The sequence below is a fragment of the Heteronotia binoei genome, chromosome 8, assembly GCF_032191835.1.
Source record: "Heteronotia binoei isolate CCM8104 ecotype False Entrance Well chromosome 8, APGP_CSIRO_Hbin_v1, whole genome shotgun sequence".
NCBI lineage: Eukaryota > Metazoa > Chordata > Lepidosauria > Squamata > Gekkonidae > Heteronotia > Heteronotia binoei.
Genome location: NC_083230.1, coordinates 131,905,505 through 131,927,834, shown reverse-complemented (window position 1 = coordinate 131,927,834; position 22,330 = coordinate 131,905,505). Strand labels below are relative to the sequence as shown.

Genomic DNA, 22,330 nt, shown 5'->3' with positions numbered 1-22,330 from the left:
CTCCTGCAGGTCGAGCTATGGAGCCTGGGGGAACATATGGACATGAACCTATGAAGCTGCCTTCTACTGAATCAGACCCCCCGGGGTCCATCAAAGTCAGTCTTGTCTACTCAGACTGGCAGCGGCTCTCCAGGGTCTCCAGCTAAGGTTCTTCACGCCTCTTTGCCTGGACCTTTTTTTTGGAGATGCCGGGGATTGAAACTGGGACCTTCTGCTTACCAAGACTTAATCTGTAAATTGTTTTAACCATGAATTTATAAGTATAACTTGATGTATAACGTATTTTTATGCTGTGAGCCGCCCTGAGCCTGCCTTGGCGGGGAGGGCGGGATAGAAATATAAAGTTATTATTATTATGCTCTGCCACTCAGCCACAGTCCCTCCCCTGCTCTTCAGGGTCTCAAGCTGAGGTTTTTCACGCCTACTTGCCTGGACTCTTTTAAGTTGGAGATGCCGGGGATGGAACCTGGGACCTTCTGCTTACCAAGCAGATGCTCTATGACTCAGCCACCGTCCCTCCCCTAATATGAACATATGAGGCTGCCTTATACTGCATCAGACCCTGGGCCCATCAAAGTCAGTCTTGTCTACTCAGACTGGCAGCAGCTCTCCAGGGTCTCCAGCTGAGGTTTTTCACATTTATTTGCCTGGACCCTTTTTTGGAAATGCCGGGGATTGAACCTGGGACCTTCTGCTTACCAAGGAGGTGCTCTGCCACTGAGCCACAGTCCCTCCCCCAAAAAATATTTTCTCTACATCCTTCCTCAAAGGAGCCTTGCCCTTATTCTTCTTTGTTTTGCAAATGCCTTTACATGTCTGGGCCCCATTATGAAGTTTTGAAATTGCTGAGCAGACAGGTTAAAACGGATAAAAGGAAGTCCTTCTTCACCCAAAGGGTGATTAACATTTGGCATTCACTGCCACAGGAGGTGGTGGCGGCCACAAGCATAGCCAGCTTCAAGAGGGGTTTAGATAAAAATATGGAGCAGAGGTCCATCAGTGGCTATTTGCCACAGTGTGTGTGTATATATAAAATTTTTTGCCACTGTGTGTTACAGAGTGTTGGACTGGATGGGCCATTGGCCTGATCTAACATGGCTTCTCTTATGTTCTTATGTTCTAAGTTTAGTCACTCAAAAGCTGGAAAAAAAGAGGATTCCAGCATATATCATGGATGTCTTCTTTTGCTGCGCAAGAGGTGAGGTCCTCCTGCCTGAATGATTAGGAAAGGCATCCTTCACCACCAATAGCCCCAGAATGAGCCCGGGCAGGCGGCTGGAATCGGAACAGTCAAAAATGCAACTTCTGTATGCCAGTTATGTAACTGAGAAGGCCAGGCCTCTAGAACAGCTCCCACAAAATAAGTGGGTATTACAGGACAAAACTGGAGCAAGGACACTCTTTATGCTGCCAGTGCGTCTTCTTTCATACAGTGCAGTGCCCAAGAGTTCCAACTTTTTGCCAAAACCCACTTTCTAGCCCTTGGTGAAATCACAGCATATAACAGCTGAATACAACTTCCGCTTGCTGCTTGCAGTCTTCAGAGCCCTGCTGTCCAGAAAAGCCGCAAGTTGGATTATTTTTTCTTCTGACTTTTTAAAAAAGTAGTTCTGTTTTATAGGTCAGGTGGTGGCCTGCCGTATAGCCATACGACGGGCCACCAGGTGAGAAAACCCCTCACAGGTACACCCTCGTCCCATTAAGCATACACGGCACATCCACACCCACACTTTTCAAAGTCTCCCAATTTAATTCCAGCGAGACCAAGGGCAGCCCATGACTTGAACCCACAGTACACGACCCCAAGAAGCAACCAAGCCACAGAAGGACGATCAAGAGCCCACCTCTTCCCAAGAACAATGCTCAGAGCTCCAAGAACAGGAGGACAGAAACAGATGGGAGCACATCCAGCCGGGGCTTCGAGGACTGCACTGGCTGCCGATAACATACCGAGTTCGGTACAAGGTGCTGGTTATGACCTTTAAAGCCCTTTATGGTCTGGGACCTGCCTACCTTAGGGACCGTCTCTCCCCACACGTCCCCCAGAGAGTGCTGAGGTCGGGGTCTCAGAACCTCCTTATAATCCCTGGGCCAAAGGAGGCCCGTCTGAAAGCGACCAGGGACAGGGCCTTCTCGATTGCAGCTCCCTGTTGGTGGAATCAGCTCCCGGAGGAGGTGAGGGCCCTGCGGAACCTTGAACACTTCCGCAGGGCCTGTAAAACAACCCTCTTCCGGTTGGCATATAATTAACTGTGAGCAGAATGCCTGATTATTAAATCTTAAACATCAGATTACCGAATATTGGAAATTTGAAGGACTGATTTAAGTAATAGTAGCATAGTGTATATCGATGTGAGTTTTATGTATTTTTAGGCTTTTATGTATTTTATTGTATAATTTTAATTGTATTTAAATCGACCTTTGTTAGCTTTTATTGTTGTAAGCCGCCCTGAGCCCACCTCGGTGGGGTAGGGCGGGATATAAATCGAATAAAGTAAAGTAAAGTAAAGTAAAGATGGGAAAGTCACACAGGCTGAGTGCTTCAGAGAAGACAGACAATTTCTCCAAGAGCTTCCAGGGTCTCTGGGCTAACCAGCTTTCGGGACAGAAGATGGCAATCTGAGGCCACTCTCAGACATGGGTTTTTTCAGTACAAATCCTAGCAGAAGTCAGAATGGCTGCAGGCCCAGAAAACGAGACATGCCATCTCCTTGGGCAGAAGGAGCCTGCCTTCAGGTACTACAGGCCACTGCTGTGGCAGCACTCCTCTCCAAAACTGCAACCTACCTCAAATGCTGACCCAGGTGGACTGCCCACTTGCACCAGTAGGGCAAATCTTATGCTCAAGGAAAGCCCGCAAACCAGGGCAGGCACCCAAAGTCCCCCGGCACAGTCCGAGCTGAGAAGTATGCAGCCCTTCCCAGGATGCTCTGTTCTGCACCTGGAGGGCATATGTGTGCGTGTGGCTCTCCCACGGCCTTCTTGGTGCTCTGCTCAGAGCCGCTTACCTTGCCGTGGGTCATACTGCCGCATCTGCACTTCTTCGACACATTCTGCGGGGAACCAGCCAGTCCGTCCCTTCACAGTCCCTTCCCAAAAGCCTCCTTCTCCGATACTGAGCACTGTGGGAGCATAAGAGGAGAGAGAGACAGAGAAGTGAGTTCCCGTGAGAGAAAAAACACTGGTGCTAGCAATAACAGGACAATTAAGCAAACAAGTTATGGGAGGGCATGCCCATAAGCCCCTCTGATGCTACCCCAATAAGGCCATGCCCTTCCCTGCTCCAAAACTATCGGCGCCAAATGCTGCCTTCAGAGCTGGTGCTTCTGTCCCCAGCCCTGCTCTCCTGGGTGTTTCTCAATGGCCTTGTCCCTTCCATGCAAGAGAGAACCCGCCCCCCACAAGCCATCAACCTCCCTCTTCTTCCTCTCCTTCTCTACTCTTCGTTGCCACATTTGAGGTGGCAGAATTCTCAAGATGCAAGCGTTGAGAGGCACCACCGGGGAAGGCCTTGGCCTCTGTGCCTCGCGTTTGGACCTCCAGAGGAGCTGGCTGGCCATGGTAAGAAGCAGGAGGCCAGACTACATGGATGGCTGCTCTGACCCAGAAGGGCTCTTCTGACGTTCCCCTCTCAGAGCCATTTATTTTTTTGCCATCATATGAATATATGAAGCTGCCTTATACTGAATCGGACCCTCAGTCCATCAAAGTCAGTATTGTCCACTCAGACTGGCAGCGGCTCTCCAGGGTCTCAAGCGGAGGTTTTTCGCACCTATTTGCCTGGACCCTTTTGAGTTGGAGATGCCAGGGATTGAACCTGGGACCTTCTGCTTACAAAGCAGATGCTCTACCACTGAGCCACCTCCCTCCCCAACATATATGAACATATGAAGTTGCCTTATACTGAATCACCCCCTGAGCCCATCAAAGTCAACCTTGTCTACTCAGACTGGCAGCGGCTCTCCAGGGTCTCAAGCTGAGGTTTTTCGCACCTATTTGCCTGGACCCTTTTGAGTTGGAGATGCCGGGGATTGAATTTGGGACCTTCTGCTTACAAAGCAGATGCTCTACCACTGAGCCACCGTGACTTCCAGCAACCTCTAGGGACGTTCAGAGGTGGTGCAGAGTGGTAAAGCAGCAGTGCTGCAGTACTGTGGTCTGAACTCTCTGCTCATGACCTGAGTTCGATCCCAGTGAAAGCTGGTTCAGGTAGCTGGCTCGAGGTTGACTCAGCCTTCCATCCTTCCGAGGTCGGTAAAAGGAGTCCCCAGCTTGCTGGGGGGAAGCGTAGATGACTGGGGAAGGCAATGGCAAACCATCCCATAAAAAGCCTGCCGTGAAAACGCTGTGAAAGCGACGTCACCCCAGAGTCAGAAACGACTGGTGCTTGCACAGGGGACCTTTCCTTTCCTTTCCAAGCTGACTTTTGGCAACCTCTAGGGACATTCAGAGGTGGCTTGCCATTGCCAGCCTCCGTGTCATAACCCTGGTATTTCTTGGAGGTCGCCCTGCCAGAGGGCCCAGCTGCGCTTGGCAAGAGTGAGAGGAGTGGGACACACCCCCAAGTCTTGCTAGCCCCCAGCTGTGAATATATCTAGTTCTTAACATGGCTACATCTGTGGATACCAAAATCCAGAGAACTGGGGCATTGGACAGACAGCACAAATCCTTCTAGAAACCTGGAACCCCCCCCCCCACAGATTTGCAGGAAAAACTGAATCCAGATACACACGCACACACACATACACTGGGTGTGTGTGCGAAAACTCTCCAAAATGATAGAAGCGGTGTCTGTAGCTTTAAAAATGTCCTCAGTGGTCATCTCTAGGCAGCCACAACAGTACTGTAAAAGAGGGGAGCGCTAAGTACCAGGGGCCTAAGAATGATTATCGAATGCAGGCCTCGGATTCAGTGGGAGCTCACAGGAGCGCAGCTCCTGAACCTTTCTGAGAGTTCCACCTCCTCCTTCTGAGAGTTCCACCTCCTTGTCCATTGAATAGGAGGTGCAGCTGCATAACAATCCCTGGATGAGATCCACCACCTCTTTTTCTACAAAATGACCCCTGATCGAATGTATGGAAAAGAATATTGAATATTTCTCCCTTTCTCACAATACAAAAACTCGGGGGCATTCGATGAAATTGCTGAGCAGACAGGTTAAAACGGATAAAAGGAAGTACTTCTTCACCCAAAGGGTGATTAACATGTGGAATTCACTGCCACAGGAGGTGGTGGCGGCCACAAGCATGGCCACCTTCAAGAGGGGTTTAGATAAAAATATGGAGCACAGGTCCATCAGTGGCTATTAGCCACAGTGTGTGTGTATATAATATCTTCTAGAAACCTGGAAACCCCCCCCCCCTCCAGATTTGCAGGAAAAACTGAAATCCAAATACACACGGACACACACATACACTGAGTGTGCGTGTGAAAACTCTCCAAAAGGACAGAAGCGGTGTCTGCAGCTTTAAAAATGTCCTCAGTGGTCATATCTAGGCAGCCACAACAGTAGTGTAAAAGAGGGGAGTGCTAAGTACCAGGGGCCTAAGAATGATTATTGAATGTATGGAAAAAAATACTGAAGGTGTTAACGTACTTCAAAAAAATCATGTTTCTGTGAAAAATGTTTGTAATTTACAAAAATTACAAAATAAAAATCATAATATGGCCACAACAGAAAGGAGTGGGAAGAGGAAAATGGGTGTCAGGGAGAGCAGGCAGCAGAAAGAGAGCTGAGGGAGTAGCGCCTCTCCTTCTGGTCATGTGATAATTTTGGCGGGAAAGCACCAGAGGGAGGAGGGATGCTTCTAGTCAGAAGGTTCTGGAAATTTTTTCTGTGGCAGGCTTGCCCTCAGAGCCTTCAAGGTGAATATAAGAACATAAGAGAAGCCATGTTGGATTAAGCCAATGGCCCCTCCAATCCAACACTGTCACACAGTGGCCAAAAATAAAGGTGCCATGAGAAAGTCCACTAGTGGAGCCAGGACACTAGAAGCCCTCCCACTGTGCTCCCCCCGCCCCCGCCAAGCACCAAGAATACAGAACATCACTGCCCCAGACATAAGAACTTAAGAGAAGCCATGTTGGATTAAGCCAATGGCCCCTCCAATCCAACACTCTGTGTCACACAGTGGCCAAAAACACCAAGTGCCATCAGGAGGTCTATCAGTGGGGCCAGGACACTAGCAGCCCTCCCACTGTGCCCCCCAAGCACCAGAAATACAGAGCATCACTGCTCCAGACATAAGGACATAAGAGAAGTCATGTTGGATGAGGCCAATGGCCCATCCAGTCCAACACTCTGTGTCACACAGTAGCCAAAAAAAAAAAAGGTGCCATGAGAAGTTCCACTAGTGGGGCCAGGACACTAGAAGCCCTCCCACTGTGCCCTCTCAAAGCACCAAGAATACCAAGGTGGATTTTTTAAAAGTGGGTTGGCCTAGATGGCCTGTATGGTCCCTTCCAACTCTATGATTTTAGTGTGGGGAAGGAGTTACAGGGAAAACAAGGTGACTCTGCAAGTCTTTGCAGGTTCCCCACAACACAGCTGGACCTGGTCCAGCTGCCAGCACTGTGTAATTGGGCCATAATTTTTCCAGGTAGAGGGAGGGAAGGAAAGCTGAAGACAAGATGTAGATAGACAGGTTGGTAATTCTGCCAGTGGAGAGAAGAACTGGCAAGAAGCAAAACCACGTCCGTTTTAATGGCTACCAGTTCCTCAACGTGGCTTCTGCTACTGGTCAGCTTTCCCAAGCTCCTCAGTGGTCCATGACCACTTGTCCTGTGAACAGTGTCAGCAAGCTGGACAGACCAGCACTGCTCCAACAATGAGCCAGAATAAGGTGGCTGCAGAGATTCACTGAGGGTACTACTCACAGAAGAAGCTGGGGAAACTGTCTCTGCTTTTAGGGCACCCAATTCCTCCCCCCAGCTGAAGCCCTTTCTAAAACACAACTGTGCAGCGCAGACACCGCTCATTGGACATGAATAAACCAGCTGGCCAAACTGAGGCCATATGAAGGCATGTTCCTAATCCAGGGTATACACAGAGCTCCTGTACAACTCAGTTTCTCCTTTCCCTTCCGTGGAGAAAGTCAGTCCTGCACCTCTCTTTGCCTGTGCATTTCCACATCAATGCTCTCTTGCAGAGAGCCACTAGACTTCATTTACAGGCTCACAATTTAGCCACAGAAGAAAAAAGAGGGAGAGAGGGAGGGGGGCAGGTAGGCACATCCAAGAAGCTGCAGGTACCTGTACTGTATCAGCAGATCAAGTCACAACAAACCTTTATTTGCCTCAAATTCTAGCTCAAAGAAATGCACCAAATTGTTGAATTGAGCAGCCTGAGCAGGGAAGGCAGAATTAATGCAGCATTCAGATTTATTCATGCATCAATCAATAGGGCGGAATGGTTACACCAAAGGCAAAATGCGCACCTTCTTTGAGAAAATTGCTAGAATGCAAATGAAAAGCTGAATAAAAAACAGAAGTTTTCAGGGAGAGGCTGCTGGCTTGAGACAATGAACTCCAGCACCAGGTCTTCAGATCACTCTCACACACAGCCCCTCTGCATTCTGGGTCCTGCCAGGTCAGCCTGGACTGGCAAGAGAGAGCTGTATGGCTTCCAAGCACCCAGAATATGAAGTTGATGCAGAGAAGGGCAAGCAAAGCTCCCAGCCCTACAGCCACCTCTCTTCCCCCTCTCCGGGAACTCCAGGGGTCCTCATACGCCGGCCCCCCATTCCTTCAAAACCCACCTATACAATCCTAGAATCACAGAGTTGGAAGGCACCTCTAGGGTCATCGAGTCCAGCCCTCTGCACAATGCAGGAAACTCACAAACACCTCCCCCTAAATTCACAGGATCCTCATTGCTGTCAGATGGCCATCTAGCCTCTGCTTAAAAACCTCCAAGGAAGGAGAGCCCTCCACCTCCCGAGGAAGCCTGTTCCACCGAAGAACCATTATCACTGTCAGGAAGTTCTTACAATCATAGAATCACAGAGTTGGAAGGGACCTCCAGGGTCATCTAGACCAACCCCCTGCACAATGTAGGAAACTCACAAACCCCTCCCCCTAAATTCGAGCACAGGATCTCCATTGCTGTCAGGTGGCCATCTAGCCTCTGCTTAAAAACCTCCAAGGAAGGAGAGCCCACCACCTCCCCAGGAGGAAGCCTATTCCACTGAGGAACCGCTCTAAACTCACAAACCCCTCCCCCTAAATTCACAGGATCTCCATTGCTGTCAGATGGCCACCTAGCCTCTGTTGAAAAACCTCCAAGGAAGGAGAGCCCACCACCTCCCAAGGAGGAAGCCTGTTCCAATGAAGAACTGGTCTAACAGTCAGGAAGTTCTTCCTCAAGTTGAGCCGGAAACTCTTTTGATTTAATTTCAAACCGCTTGGTTCTGGTCCTACCTTCTGGGGCCACAGAAAACAATTCCACACTTCCCCTCCCTTCCTGGCATCTTTTCCCCAGCCAGCCCTAACAATGGTCTTATGGGCATCCATACTAGATGTTACTACACAGAGGCGCAGAGCAGCTGCCAACAGCAACGCCTTCAGCTACAGGGGAGGTGGGTGAATGTTCCTCTCAGGCTGCTGGAAAAAAAATCTAAGGAGAACCACCAGTGCAAGTGCTGGTTCTGAGGACAAATCCTGCCAAGCTGTGCCAAGACCCTTCATTGGGCACCCATCCCAAGGAGAAGAAGGCTGAGGTCTTATCTGTGTGGACTCTTATCTGGGAGAACAGGATTTGATTCCCCACTCCTCCACTTACAGCTACTGGAATGGCTTTGGGTCAGCCATAGCTCTCTCAAGAGTTGTTCCTGAAAGGGAAGCTTCTGGGAGAGCTCTCTCAGCCCCACCCACCTCACAGGGTGTCTGTTGTGGGGGAAGAAGATAAAGGAGATTGTAAGCCCCTCTGAGACTGTGATTCAGAGAGAAGGGCGAGGTATAAATCTACCATCTTCTTCTTCTTAAGCAGAGAATTAGCTAACATCATCTCTTTCTATTCTTATGCCTACTGTTTGCCCTTCAATTACTTCAGCAGTCTGTGTTTGATTAAAGAGTGATACTCAGTTATTAAAGACCTGTCCTCTTAATGATCTGGAGTGTGTTTTAACTGCCTCCACAAGTTCTCCCACAAAGCCAGCCTTTGCCCAGGCAGCCAGGTTCTGTGAGGTAGGTGCTGAAGGGACAGCACTGGGACAAAAGAGCCAGAGGGAGACGTCTGCCCTATACCTTCATGCCTCTCTCTCCGTCACACTCCACAACTCCTAGCAAACAAGAGCACGGAGGGGGGGGGGGGGTTCTCCATCCAAAGAAAAGGGGAGCTGAGGAGGAAAAGGGTTTCCTTGGGGGCTTAAAAAAACATGAGCCCTGGTCTCTTTTGACTGGTCCCGGCAAGGGAAGGCAGGAGGAGGCCAAGAGAGCAGATGTGACCCAAATAAGTTACACAAACTGTTTCCAGGTCACAGCTGCTTGGCAGAACTTCTTCAGCTAGCTGCAGGGAAGGACAAGGAGGTGTGCAGATGGCTGGGGGATGGGGCAGCCCTGACCTTAGCTACAGCATCAATGTGCTCTCAAGGGACTGGGAGCGTCCTTAGGAGCCACAACAGGCTCAAGGGACAGGCTCTTCCGTGGAAAGATCAGAAAGGCACAGGGGTGGCCCGTTCCCAGTGGGAGGTCTTGAAAAGGCAGCTCCAAGCTGGCTGCCACAGGTGACTGCCGGCTGCAGTGCCAAAGACTGATCACACTCCAGATCATTAAGAGGAAAGGTCTTTAACAACTGAGTATCAGTCCTTAACACAGACAGCTTGCCCACTAGGCCAGCGCCATGCTGGGAATTATTAGGAAGGGAATTGAAAACAAATCAGCCAGTATCATAATGCCCTTGTATAAATCGATGGTGCGGCCTCATTTGGAGTACTGTGTGCAGTTCTGGTCGCCGCACCTCAAAAAGGATATTATAGCATTGGAGAAAGTTCAGAAAAGGGCAACTAGAATGATTAAAGGGCTGGAACACTTTCCCTATGAAGAAAGGTTGAAACGCTTAGGGCTCTTTAGCTTGGAGAAACGTCGACTGAGGGGTGACATGATTGAGGTTTACAAGATAATGCATGGGATGGAGAAAGTAGAGAAAGAGGTACTTTTCTCCCTTTCTCACAATACAAGAACTCGTGGGCATTCAATGAAATCGCTGAGCAGACAGGTTAAAATGGACAGAAGGAAGTCCTTCTTCACCCAAAGGGTGATTAACATGTGGAATTCACTGCTACAGGAGGTGGTGGCGGCTACAAGCATAACCAGCTTCAAAAATATATATATTCAAATATATATATATATATTTGGCCACTGTGTGACACAGAGTGTTGGACTGGATGAACATAAGAACATAAGAGAAGCCATGTTGGATCAGGCCAATGGCCCATCCAGTCCTATACTCTGTGTCATACCGTGGCAAAAATTTTTATATATACACTCACACTGTGGCTAATAGCCACTGATGGACCTGTGCTCCATATTTTTATCTAAACCCCTCTTGAAGGTGGCTATACTTGTGGCTGCCACCACCTCCTGTGGCAGTGAATTCCACATGTTAATCACCCTTTGGGTGAAGACGTACTTCCTTTTATCCATTTTAACCTGTCTGCTCAGCAATTTCATCGAATGCCCACGAGTTCTTGTATTGTGAGAAAGGGAGAAAAGTACTTCTTTCTCTACTTTCTCCATCCCATGCATTATCTTGTAAACCTCTATGTCACCCCGCAGTCGATGTTTCTCCAAGCTAAAGAGTCCCAAGCGTTTCAACCTTTCTTCATACGGAAAGTGCTCCAGCCCTTTAATCATTCTAGTTGCCCTTCTTTTTTTTTCTTTATTCATGATTTATATCCTGCCCTTCCCACAAGTGGCTCAGGGCGGCTTCTCTGGACTTTCTCCAATGCTATAATATCCTTTTTGAGGTGCGGCAACCAGAACTGCACACAGTACTCCAAATGAGACCGCACCATCGATTTATACAGGGGCATTATGATACTGGATGATTTGTTTTCAATTCCCTTCCTAATAATACCCAGCATGGTGTTGGCCTTTTTTATTGCAAAGGCACACTGTCTTGACATTTTCAGTGAGTTATCTACCACGACCCCAAGATCTCTCTCTTGGTCAGTCTCTGCCAGTTCACACCCCATCAACTTGTGTTTATAGCTGGGATTCTTGGCCCCAATGTGCATTACTTTGCACTTGGCCACATTGAACCGCATCTTCCACGTTGACGCCCACTCACCCAGCCTCAACAGATCCCTTTGGAGTTCCTCACAATCCCCTCTGGTTCTCACCACCCTGAACAATTTAGTGTCATCCGCAAACTTGGCCACTGGATGGGCCATTGGCCTGATCCAACATGGCTTCTCTTATGTTCTTCTGTGACACAGAGTGTTGGACTGGATGGGCCACTGGCCTGATCCAACATGGCTTCTCTTATGTTCTTCTGTGACACAGAGTGTTGGACTGGATGGGCCACTGGCCTGATCCAACATGGCTTCTCTTATGTTCTTCTGTGACACAGAGTGTTGGACTGGATGGGCCATTGGCCTGATCCAACAGGGCTTCTTTTGTGTTCTTATGTGACACAGAGTGTTGGACTGGAGGGGCCGCTGGCCTGATCCAACAGAGCTTCTTTTGTGTTCTTATGTGTCACAGAGTGTTGGACTGGGTGGGCCACTGGCCTGATCCAACATGGCTTCTCTTATGTTCTTAACTAGGCAGTTGGCTAGGGCGCTGGGAGGGGGCGCCACATTAGGAAGGGGAGGGGAGAAGCCGCATTAGAAAGGAAGGGGGAGAATCCTTCTCTCGCACTGACTTCAAAAAACGTATACAGAGTGCCGCAGAGGGAGGGCAGGAGAAGGAGGCAGCGCTGGGCAGGGAGCCTGCCTGGGGCGACATGCACCCTAGGGCTGTCACCGTAAAGACTCATGGGAGTGTCACAGGAAGGCTCCGTGCTGAGCCAGGGCTTGGCCTGGGAGCAGCCATTGTCCCCTTTCCCCAAAGTGTCCAGGCACCAGGCACAGCTCCAGCAAGAGCCCAGGCCAGAGCGCTCCAGAATGGCCAACGGCTCGGCCACCCCGGCGACGGCAGCTGGTCTCCAAAGAGGTCCCCTTCCCCCACCTGCTCCCCCTCAGCCCCCAACCTAACAAGCAGCGCTGCTTGTTAGCCATTTAAAATGTAATCATAAGAGCACATTTGCAAAGGCGCAATTAATCTAATAAGCAGACAGCCTGCTGTGCCTCAGACAGGCCCGCGTGGAGCTGGCTAATCTTGACGGAGGCAAAGGCCAGCGAGGGGAAGTGGGGTGGGAGGCCTTGCAAGTGGGACCCCTGTCAAGTGCAAAGAAAGCACCACCTCAGGAAGATCAGAAGATAACTAGGATTATTTTGGAGCAAGCCTACACAGCGGGTTGGTGGAATCACAGAGATGGAGGGGACCTCCAGGGTCATCTAGCCCAACCCCCTGCACAATGCAGGAAACTCACAGACACCTCCCCCCTAAATTCACAGGATTCTCATTGCTGTCAGATGGGCATTCCAGCCTCTGTTGAAGAACCTCCAAGGAAGGAGAGCCCATCCCCTCCCAAGGAGGAAGCCTGTTCCACTGAGGAACCGCTCTAAACTCACAAACACCTTCCCGTAAATTCACAGGATTTTCATTGCTGTCAGATGGCCATCTAGTCTCTGTTGAAGAACCTCCAAGGAAGGAGAGCCCACCACCTCCCAAGGAGGAAGCCTGTTCCACTGAGGAACCGCTCACAAGCCCCTCCCCCTAAATTCACATGATCTTCATTGCTGTCAGATGGCCATCCAGCCTCTGTTGAAAAACCTCCAAGGAAGGAGAGCCCACCACCTCCTGAGAAAGCCTGTTCCACTGATGAATCGCTCTAACGGTCAGGAAGTTCTTCCTCAAGTTACCAGAAACTCTTTTGATTTAATTTCAACCTGCTGGTTCTGGTCCTACCTTCTGGGGCCACAGAAAACAATTCCACCCCATCCCCTAGATGACAGCCCTTCAAGGACTTGCCCTTTCATATAGTGCAGGGGTGGGGAACCTCCGTCCCAAGGGCCATATACGGCCCTCAAGGTCACTTGGTGTGGCCCTTGGGGATTGCTGGGCCAAACCAAGCCATATGGTAGCAGCCTCCCTGGGGCCTGGCTGGCCAGCGAGGATCGTGGGGCCCAGCCGTGCAGTGCAGCAGCCTCCCCAGGGCCAGGCAGGGATCACAGGGCCCAGATGTACTGTGCGGCAGCCTCCCTGGGGCCTGGCTGACCGGCTGGAATTGCTGCAGGGCCTGGAAAAGTTAACTTCACAGTTCAGTTTGCACTTGATTATCCCAGATGGTGTGATCTAATATGCTAATGAATGTGTGACCTGATATGCTACTAACAGGGGATGTGGTCTAATATGCTACTGAGTTCCTGCTGGGCTTTTTCTACAGAAAAGTTCTGGACCTCTGCATTTGCCTTTGGCGACGGGCCCGGTGTGTGTGCGTACCAGATTAGGCTCTCCCCACATTACTTCAAATAGAAAAACAATTATTTGCATTAATTTTGCTGGCCTGAATCATTCTCCCTCTGCGGAGCACTGTTTTAGTTGATAATTTTGTATGGCCCGCGAATGATGTTATAAATATCCATATGGCCCTTGACAGAAAAAAAGGTTCCTTGCCCAATATACAGGATGGTGCAATTGTCATTCAGTGCACCAGAGACCAAAGCTGATATCTTGTACGAAGCTTATAAAACTTTGCTTGTCTTAAAGGTGCCACTGGACTCAAAACTTTGTTCAGAGACCAATCCTGGCACTGTATCTTTTCTGGAGAAAGAGTGATTTTCTTTGGATATTTCAATTAGATCTTAGTGAAGTCAGGAATAGGCTGCCCCTCCATGCTTCTGGTCCAAGACTCCCTTCCTCTAAAATAATTAGAGTGAAGGACCAGCTGGAGCAGACCGAGGTGGGTGTCCACTGTCTGGCATCCGGCTTCTAGCAGGGGCCAGTGAAGCACTCTGGAGAAGTGTTTGGAAACTTCCGCTGGCACAAAATGCTGCCATCAGGATGTTAACTGGAAGGGGAGTGGAGGGACTGTATCACGCCAGCCCTGGTAGCTCCCAGTCTGTTTCTGGCCATAAGCCAAGATGCTGGTCTTGACACTCAAAGCCCTACACGATTGGGGACCAACCTTCCTGAAGGACCACCTAATCCCTTATGAACTTGCTCAACTGTTACGGTCATCTTCAAAGGGCCTGTTTTGTGTGCCCTTGCCTCTTGAGGTAAGGTGGGCAGCAGCTCAGGGAAGGACCTTCTTGGTCATGGCACCAAAGCTCTGGAATTCTTTCCCTAGGGAAATGTATCCGTTGTCCTCTGCTGTTGTCTTCCGCCAGTGGGTGAAGGGGATTTTCTTTGTTTGTTTCATTTGACAATCTGGGAGGTGAGAGGTGATACGATCACCATCTTCAAGTACTTGAAAGTCTCTCGTATAGAGGAGGGTGTGGAATTGTTTTCTGTGGCCCCGGAAGGTAGGACCAGAACTAATGGGTTGAAATTAAATCCAAAGAGTTTCTGTCTTAACATTAGGAAGAACTTCCTGACCAATACAGATCCTGTGAATTTAGGGGGAGGTGTTTGTGAGTTTCCTGCCTTGTGCAGCGGGTTGGACTAGATGACCCTGGAGGTATCTTCCAATTCTATGATTCTATGACTGTTAGAGTGGTTCCTCAGTGGAACAGGCTTCCTCCTTGGGAGGTGGTGGGCTCTCCTTCCTTGGAGGTTTTTAAACAGAGGCTGGATGGCCATCTGACAGCAATGAAGACCCTTTGAATTTGGGGGTAGGCATTTGTGGGTTCCCTGCATTGTGCAGGAGGGAGGCCTGGATGGCCCTGGAGGTCTCTTCCAACTCTATGATTCTATGATCTCTCTTTCCTAATCAATGTTTTAATTGCCGTTTTTATGTTTTCTATGTTGTTAACCCTTTTAATTACATTAGGAGGGCTGGTTTTAAAAAGTGATCTTACCATGTATGTTTTAAATTGACAGCCACCTTGAAAGGGCAGAAAGGTGGGATGATTTTTGCAAAGAAATAAAAATTATTTCAGCAGGTCACATGGAGGGCAGGAAGGCAGCAAAGGGGCCTCCCCTCCCCCTGGCTAGGACAGTCGCGCCCCTCCCCCTTTTAAGAGCAGCTCTTCATTTCATGCCCCTCCAGCATCCCGCCCACCAGGAATCCATTCTGTCCAATCAGCTCAATGAGCATGTAAAGTTCACACAAAGCCTTCCTTGTTGAGTATTGACAGATGGAAATGGCTCCAGTGCAGGAAAGGCTGAGCGCTTGAGGGACAGGCTGCACCAGGGAACGGAGCACACACCACTGCCAGAGAGGGATCCAGCTAGCTGAAGAAGTGAGCAGAGATTCATGAAGAAGATGATGATGATGATATTGGATTTATATCCCGCCCTCCACTCTGAAGAGTCTCAGAGCGGCCTACAATCTTCTTTCCCTTCCTCCCCCACAACAGACACCCTGTGAGGTGGGTGGGGATGGAGAGGGCTCTCACAACAGCTGCCCTTTCAAGGACAACCTCTGCTAGAGCTCTGGCTGACTCAAGGCCATGCTAGCAGGTGCAAGTGGAGGAGTGGGGAATCAAACCCAGTTCTCCCAGATAAGAGAGCTCTGGCTGACCGAAGGCCATTCCAGCAGCTGCGAGTGGAGGAGTGGGGAATCCAACCCGGTTCTCTCAGATAAGAGAGCTCTGGCTGACCCAAGGCCATTCCAGCAGCTACAAGTGGAGGAGTGGGGAATCAAACCCGATTCTCCAAGATAAGAGAGCTCTGGCTGACCCAAGGCCATTCCAGCAGGTGCAAGTGGAGGAGGGGGGAATCAAACCCGGTTCTCCCAGATAGGAGAGCTCTGGCTGACCCAAGGCCATTCCAGCAGCTGCGAGTGGAGGAGTGGGGAATCAAACCCCATTCTCCCAGATAAGAGTCTGCACACTTAACCACTACACCAAACTGGCTCTCCAACACCAAACTGGCTTTCCAACGAAAGCTTACCCCTTGCCACAAATGTTGCCAGAGATAGTGAGTCTCCTCTCAGTGCGTCCTGTGCAAAAGGGAAAGGCTTTCATCCCAGGTACGGGTGGCCAAGAGGTGTCCCAGGAACTGCCTCCCCTCTGGGGCACACCCCACCTAAATCTCATGATCTCCCAGACTTCCCTCCTCTGCCGCCCCACCTCCTCTTCTCCAGCCTGTAAAATTCAAGCAGTCTCTAAGGGCTCAGAGGGGACTCATCAGGAAGGTAAGAATCCAAATGACGATTCTCCCAGGCTGCACTTCAAGGCGCTCCTTTTGCAGGAAGTCAGGACAGAAGAAAGTGAACAATGGGAAACCAGGCAGTTAGGTTCATGGCAAAGGGGGGGATTTGAACCCAGCTCTCCAGCAGCTGTAGCCACTCCAACTACTTCACAATACTGGCTCCTCAGCAACTCTGAGCTTATTTGCTGCTTTCCACAGAGTTCCAAGCACCATACACATTATCTTGGCAAGACTTGCAGCAATACTATTACAGCTTGGGGGGGGGGGGGAGACACAGAGAATGACAGGCTCAGGACCCCTTAATCCCCAGGCAAGATCTGAAACAAGGACACAAGATCTGACCAACAGTCCTTCTAGTTTGCACATCATAACTTCAGAAGGCTAGCCACGTTAGTCTCTTGGGGCCTCTCTCGGCTTGGCTTCGCGAATGAAGATTTAAGAAGGGTGCAATAGTCCACGTCTGCTGCAGGCTCGCTGGTGGCTGACAAGACCAATGCGGGACAGGCAGGTCCGGCCACAGTGGCTGCAGGGAAAAGTCTGATTTGGGGTTGGTGCTGTAGCAGTGCGATTCTTCCTCAATCTCCTTTTGTCCTCAAGACCAGCTATGCGTGCGTTCTCAAAAGAAGAGACAGTCTGGTGGATGGTGTGCCTCCATACTTTGCGATCTGAGGCTAGGTCAGACCACTGGTGATGGTTGATGCGACAGGTGCCAAGGGATTTCTTCAAGGAGTCCTTGTACCTCTTCTTTGGTGCCCCTCTATTTCGATGGCCGGTGGAGAGTTCGCCATACAGGGCAATCTTGGGAAGGCGGTGGTTTTCCATCCTAGAAATATGCCCTGCCCAGCGCAGCTGCGTCTTCAACAGCAGTGCCTCGATGCTGGTAACCTCCGCCCGCTTGAGGACTTCAGTGTTGGTCACAAAGTCACTCCAGTGGATGTTGATGATGGTGCGAAGGCAGCGCTGATGAAAGCGCTCACGGAGTCGCAGGTGATGACGGTATAAAACCCACGATTCAGAGCCGTAGATGAGGGTTGTCATCACAACCGCTTTGTAAACATTGATCTTTGTGCCTTTTTTCAGATGCTTGTTGCTCCACACTCTTTTGTGCAGTCGGCCAAAGGCACGGTTTGCCTTTGCCAGCCTGTTGTCAATCTCCTTGTCGATCTTAGTATCTGAGGAGATGATGCACCCCAGGTAGCTGAACTGCTGGACTGTCTTCAGAACTGATTCACCCACAGTGATGCAGGGAGGGTGATAATCTTCCTGGGGTGCAGGCTGGTGGAGAACTTCTGTCTTCTTCAGACTAACTTCTAGGCCGAATAGCTTGGCAGCCTCTGCAAAGCAGGACGTCATATGCTGCAGAGCTGATACCGAGTGGGAGACGAGTGCAGCATCATCAGCAAACAGTAGCTCTCGGATGAGTTTTTCCATTGTCTTGGAGTGGGCCTTTAGTCGCCTCAGGTTGAACAGGCTGCCATCGGTGCGATAGCGGATGTAGACACCATTGTCATCGTCTCTTGGGGCCAATCCACTGCAGATTACCAATGTTTTCTTCAAGATGCCACTGAATTTCTGTTTCTTTCCCATGATGGCCAACCCAATGCTCACAGGAGGCATAAAGGCAGGGCATGGAAGCCAAAGCCCCCCCCCCCAGTACTGCCACTGAATGTGGAGGTTTCACTGTGTCATCGTGGCCAAGAGCAGTCCACAGATCTCCCTCGCTCCCCCACACGCTCACCCAATCCCCTTCTAAAAGCCATCTCACAGCAGTGAGCTCCACAGATCCACTCTGTGTAGTGTGAAGGACGGCTTTCTTTTGTCTGCTTCCCATCTCCCTGATCTTTCCAGCTCACAGCAGATGCTCATAACCATCATATATGAACATATACGAAGCTGCCTTATACTGAATCAGACCCTTGATCCGTCAAAGTCAGATCTACTCAGAAGCTCTCCAGGGTCTCAAGCTGAGGTTTTTTACGCCTACTTGCCTGGACCCTTTTAAATTTAATTTGATTTATTTTTTTCAATTTATACCCTGTCCTATCATGCAAGTGGGCTGTTTTTGGTTGGAGATGCTGGGGATTGAATCTGGACCTTCTGCTTATCAAGCAGATACACTGGCACTGTCCCTCTCCAAATCATGCTTCCCTCCTCTCGCCGTCTCTCATGGCGCACCTGAATGTCTCCAGCAAGTTCCCTGACATCCTCCTGTGAATTCAGGGGGAGGCGTTTGTGAGTTTCCTGCATTGTGCAGGAGGTTGGACTAGATGACCCTGGAGGTCCCTTCCAACTCCGTGATTCTATGACTTGGCAGTGGGGAGGGCAAGCTGATTCTGAGAACTGCCCCCACCCTGGTTTCCAGCTGCTCGAGCACTCCATCATTTCACACTGGTTATGCATTTTAATTAAACACCGATGTCTACAAGAGGTGCCAATCAAAGGAAGCCTGGCTAGAGGGGGATTAATTTATTCCCCCTCCCCCCAACGGTAATGAGCACTTTTCAGCTTTAACAACTCATTAGTCCCCTGGAACTAAAGCTGATTCTTTACGCAGGGTCAGACAAGCAGCTCCCAGCATGCCAGGAATGGGAGGAGGGGGAATGCAAGGGCCAGAGAGGGGCAGGCAAGGCGGTTCTCTGCTGAAGACCAGTGGAGCCAGGCCAGGAGGACAAACAACACAACCAAGCACCCAGTGGGGCACAACTTAAGTCGGGCAGGAGAGCGCTCCCTCAGCTTGTGCCACCTCTTGTCCCTGAGACCACTTTGACCATGCCCAGCCTAATGTGGCAAGCCATTCTCATAACCCACTGTTTTTCTCATATCCAGGAGAGCATTCACCATGAGCTTCCCTGTTCCACAACCCTCCCCCCAACACACACACACCAGGCCACCAGAGAGGTCACCAGGGAGAACATATGAGAAGCCCTGTTGGATCAGGCCAGTGGCCCATCCAGTCCAACACTCTGTGTCACAGAAGAACATAAGAGAAGCCCTGTTGGATCAGGCCAGTGGCCCATCCAGTCCAACACTCTGTGTCACATAAGAACATAAGAGAAGCCCTGTTGGATCAGGCCAATGGCCCATCCAGTCCAACACTCTGTGTCACATAAGAACATAAGAGAAGCCATGTTGGAACAGGCCAGTGGCCCCTCCAGTCCAACACTCTGTGTCACATAAGAACATATGAGAAGCCCTGTTGGATCAGGCCAATGGCCCATCCAGTCCAACACTCTGTGTCACATAAGAACATATGAGAAGCCCTGTTGGATCAGGCCAGTGGCCCATCCAGTCCAACACTCTGTGTCACATAAGAACATAAGAGAAGCCATGTTGGATCAGGCCAGTGGCCCATCCAGTCCAACACTCTGTGTCACAGAAGAACATAAGAGAAGCCCTGTTGGATCAGGCCAATGGCCCATCCATTCCAACACTCTGTGTCACAGAAGAACATAAGAGAAGCCCTGTTGGATCAGGCCAATGGCCCATCCAGTCCAACACTCTGTGTCACATAAGAACATAAGAGAAGCCATGTTGGATCAGGCCAATGGCCCATCCAGTCCAACACTCTGCGTCACATAAGAACATAAGTGAAGCCATGTTGGATCAGGCCAGTGGCCCCTCCAGTCCAACACTCTGTGTCACATAAGAACATAAGAGAAGCCCTGTTGGATCAGGCAATGGCCCCTCCAGTCCAACACTCTGTGTCACATAAGAACATAAGAGAAGCCATGTTGGATCAGGCCAGTGGCCCATCCAGTCCAACACTCTGTGTCACAGAAGAACATAAGAGAAGCCATGTTGGATCAGGCCAATGGCCCATCCAGTCCAACACTCTGTGTCACATAAGAGAAGCCATGTTGGATCAGGCCAGTGGCCCATCCAGTCCAACACTGTGTGTCACATAGGAACATAAGAGCTCACAGCATCCCACAAACGAACCCTACTCAGAAGAAGCGCTCAGCACTCTAAGTCTTGGCAGGATCCGGACTCCCCTCTGGCAGTAAGAAGGAACCTACTACCAGTTCCCGGTGTGGCTCTCCAGCTGGGAATGTAACCTCTGCAGGTTCTGCCTGACAAGCCCCTTGGAAATTCACCCTGGACAGCTCCCTGCTGAAACGGTGCCCAGCTCTTCGGGCCGGCCTGCCTGCCTCCTAGTGGCTCTCTCTGGTCCTCGCTGCTGAATCCGTGGACAGCTCCCGCATGCCACTCTCCAGCCCACGTTCAGAAGTGCCTTGGCAGTGCCTGTCTCTGCCCTGCAGCCCCAGACTTCCTTGGCGGTCTCTCATCCAAAGACTAATCAGGGCTGACCCTGCTTCACCTCCAAGGTCCGATGAGATATACATTCAATAAAAGAATGAAGCTTCATGCAGTTAAACTGACTGGTGGTAAATTTAAGACAGGGGTGGCCAAACTTGTTTAATGTAAGAGTCATGTAGGATAAATGTCAGTTGCTTGAGAGCCGGAAGGCATGAATGTCGAAGGAAGGAAGGAAGGAAGGAAGGAAGGAAGGAAGGAAGGAAGGAAGGAAGGAAGGAAGGAAGGAAGGAAGGAAGGAAGGAAGGAAGGAAGGAAGGAAGGAAGGAAGGAAGGAAGGAAGGGAGGGAGGGAGGGAGGGAGGGAGGGAGGGGGGAGGGAAGGAGGGAGGGGGAGAGAAGGAGGGAGGGAGGCAGATAGCAAGTAGGGAAGGAAGGAAAGAAGGGGGGAGGGACGGAGGCAGATAGCAAGTAGGGAAGGAAGGAAGGAAGGCAGGAAAGGAAGGAGGCAAGCAAGAAGGGAGGGAGGAAGGAAGGGAGGGAGGGAGGGAGAAAGGAAGGCAGGAGAAAGGAGGGAGGGAGGAAGGAAAGAAGGGAGGAGGGGAGGGAGGCAAGCAGGAAGGGAAGAAGGGAGGGAGGGAGAAAGGGAGGGAGGCAAGCAGGAAGGGAGGGAGGGAGGAAGGGAGGGAGGTAGAAAGGAAGTCAGGAAAGGAGGGAGGGAGGGAGGGAGGGAGGAAGGAAGGAAGGAAGGAAGGAAGGAAGGAAGGAAGGAAGGAAAGAAGGAAGGAAGGGAGGGAGGGAGGGAGGGGGGAGGGAAGGAGGGAGGGGGAGAGAAGGAGGGAGGGAGGCAGATAGCAAGTAGGGAAGGAAGGAAAGAAGGGGGGGAGGGAGGCAGATAGCAAGTAGGGAAGGGAGGGAGGGAGGAAGGGAGGGAGGGGGAGGGAAGGAGGGAGGAAGGGAGGGAGGCAGATAGCAAGTAGGGAAGGAAGGAAGGAAGGAAGAAGGAAGGAAGGAAGGAAGGAAGGAAGGAAGGAAGGAAGGAAGGAAGGAAGGAAGGAAGGAAGGGAGGGAGGGAGGGAGGGAGGGGGGAGGGAGGGAAGGAGGGAGGGGGAGAGAAGGAAGGCAGATAGCAAGTAGGGAAGGAAGGAAGGAAGGAAGGAGGGAGGGAGGGAGGGAAGGAAGGAAGGAGGGAGGGAGATAGCAAGGAAGGAAGGAGGGAGGGAGGGAGATAGCAAGTAGGGAAGGAGGAAGGAAGGAAGGAAGGAAGGGAGGAAGGGAGGAGGGAGGGAGGGAAGGAAGGAAGGAAGGAAGGAAGGAAGGAAGGAAGGAAGGAAGGAAGGAAGGAAGGAAGGAAGGAAGGAAGGAAGGAAGGAAGGATGGAAGGAAGGAAGGAGGGAGATAGCAAGGAGAGAAGGAAGGAAGGAAGGAGGGAGGGAGGGAGAAAGATAGCAAGGAAGGAAGGAAGAAGGGAGGAAGGAAAATGGGGAGGGAGGAGGGAAGATGAGGTGGAAAGAAAGCAACTTTAAAGAAGTGATTTTTTTTTTATGAGAGAATTCCCTTCTCCGAGCTGGCTGATGGGGCAGTGGGGGCTTCAAGAGATGTGTGGAAGAGCGGGATGTTGCTCCTGAGCTGGTTTGACCAGCCCTAATTTAAGAGAACAAAAAGAAAAGTCGTTCTTTCCAGAATGCATCTATTAATATTGTGCACTTTGCCAACAC

The 22,330-nt window shown here is 50.5% G+C and overlaps 1 protein-coding gene and 1 non-coding gene across 2 annotated transcripts in view; both read right to left on the bottom strand.

Annotated features, from left to right (window-relative positions):
* The window catches only part of SHANK3 (SH3 and multiple ankyrin repeat domains 3), a 613,814-nt gene that overhangs the window by 182,594 nt on the left and 408,890 nt on the right, over nucleotides 1–22,330 (bottom strand). The window contains 1 exon segment of the mRNA XM_060246058.1: nucleotides 3,009–3,122. Coding sequence (XP_060102041.1) covers nucleotides 3,009–3,122 — 114 coding nt within the window.
* On the bottom strand, nucleotides 3,797–3,866 carry TRNAT-UGU (transfer RNA threonine (anticodon UGU)). Its single transcript has one exon. It is a non-coding gene; the product is annotated as a tRNA-Thr (tRNA).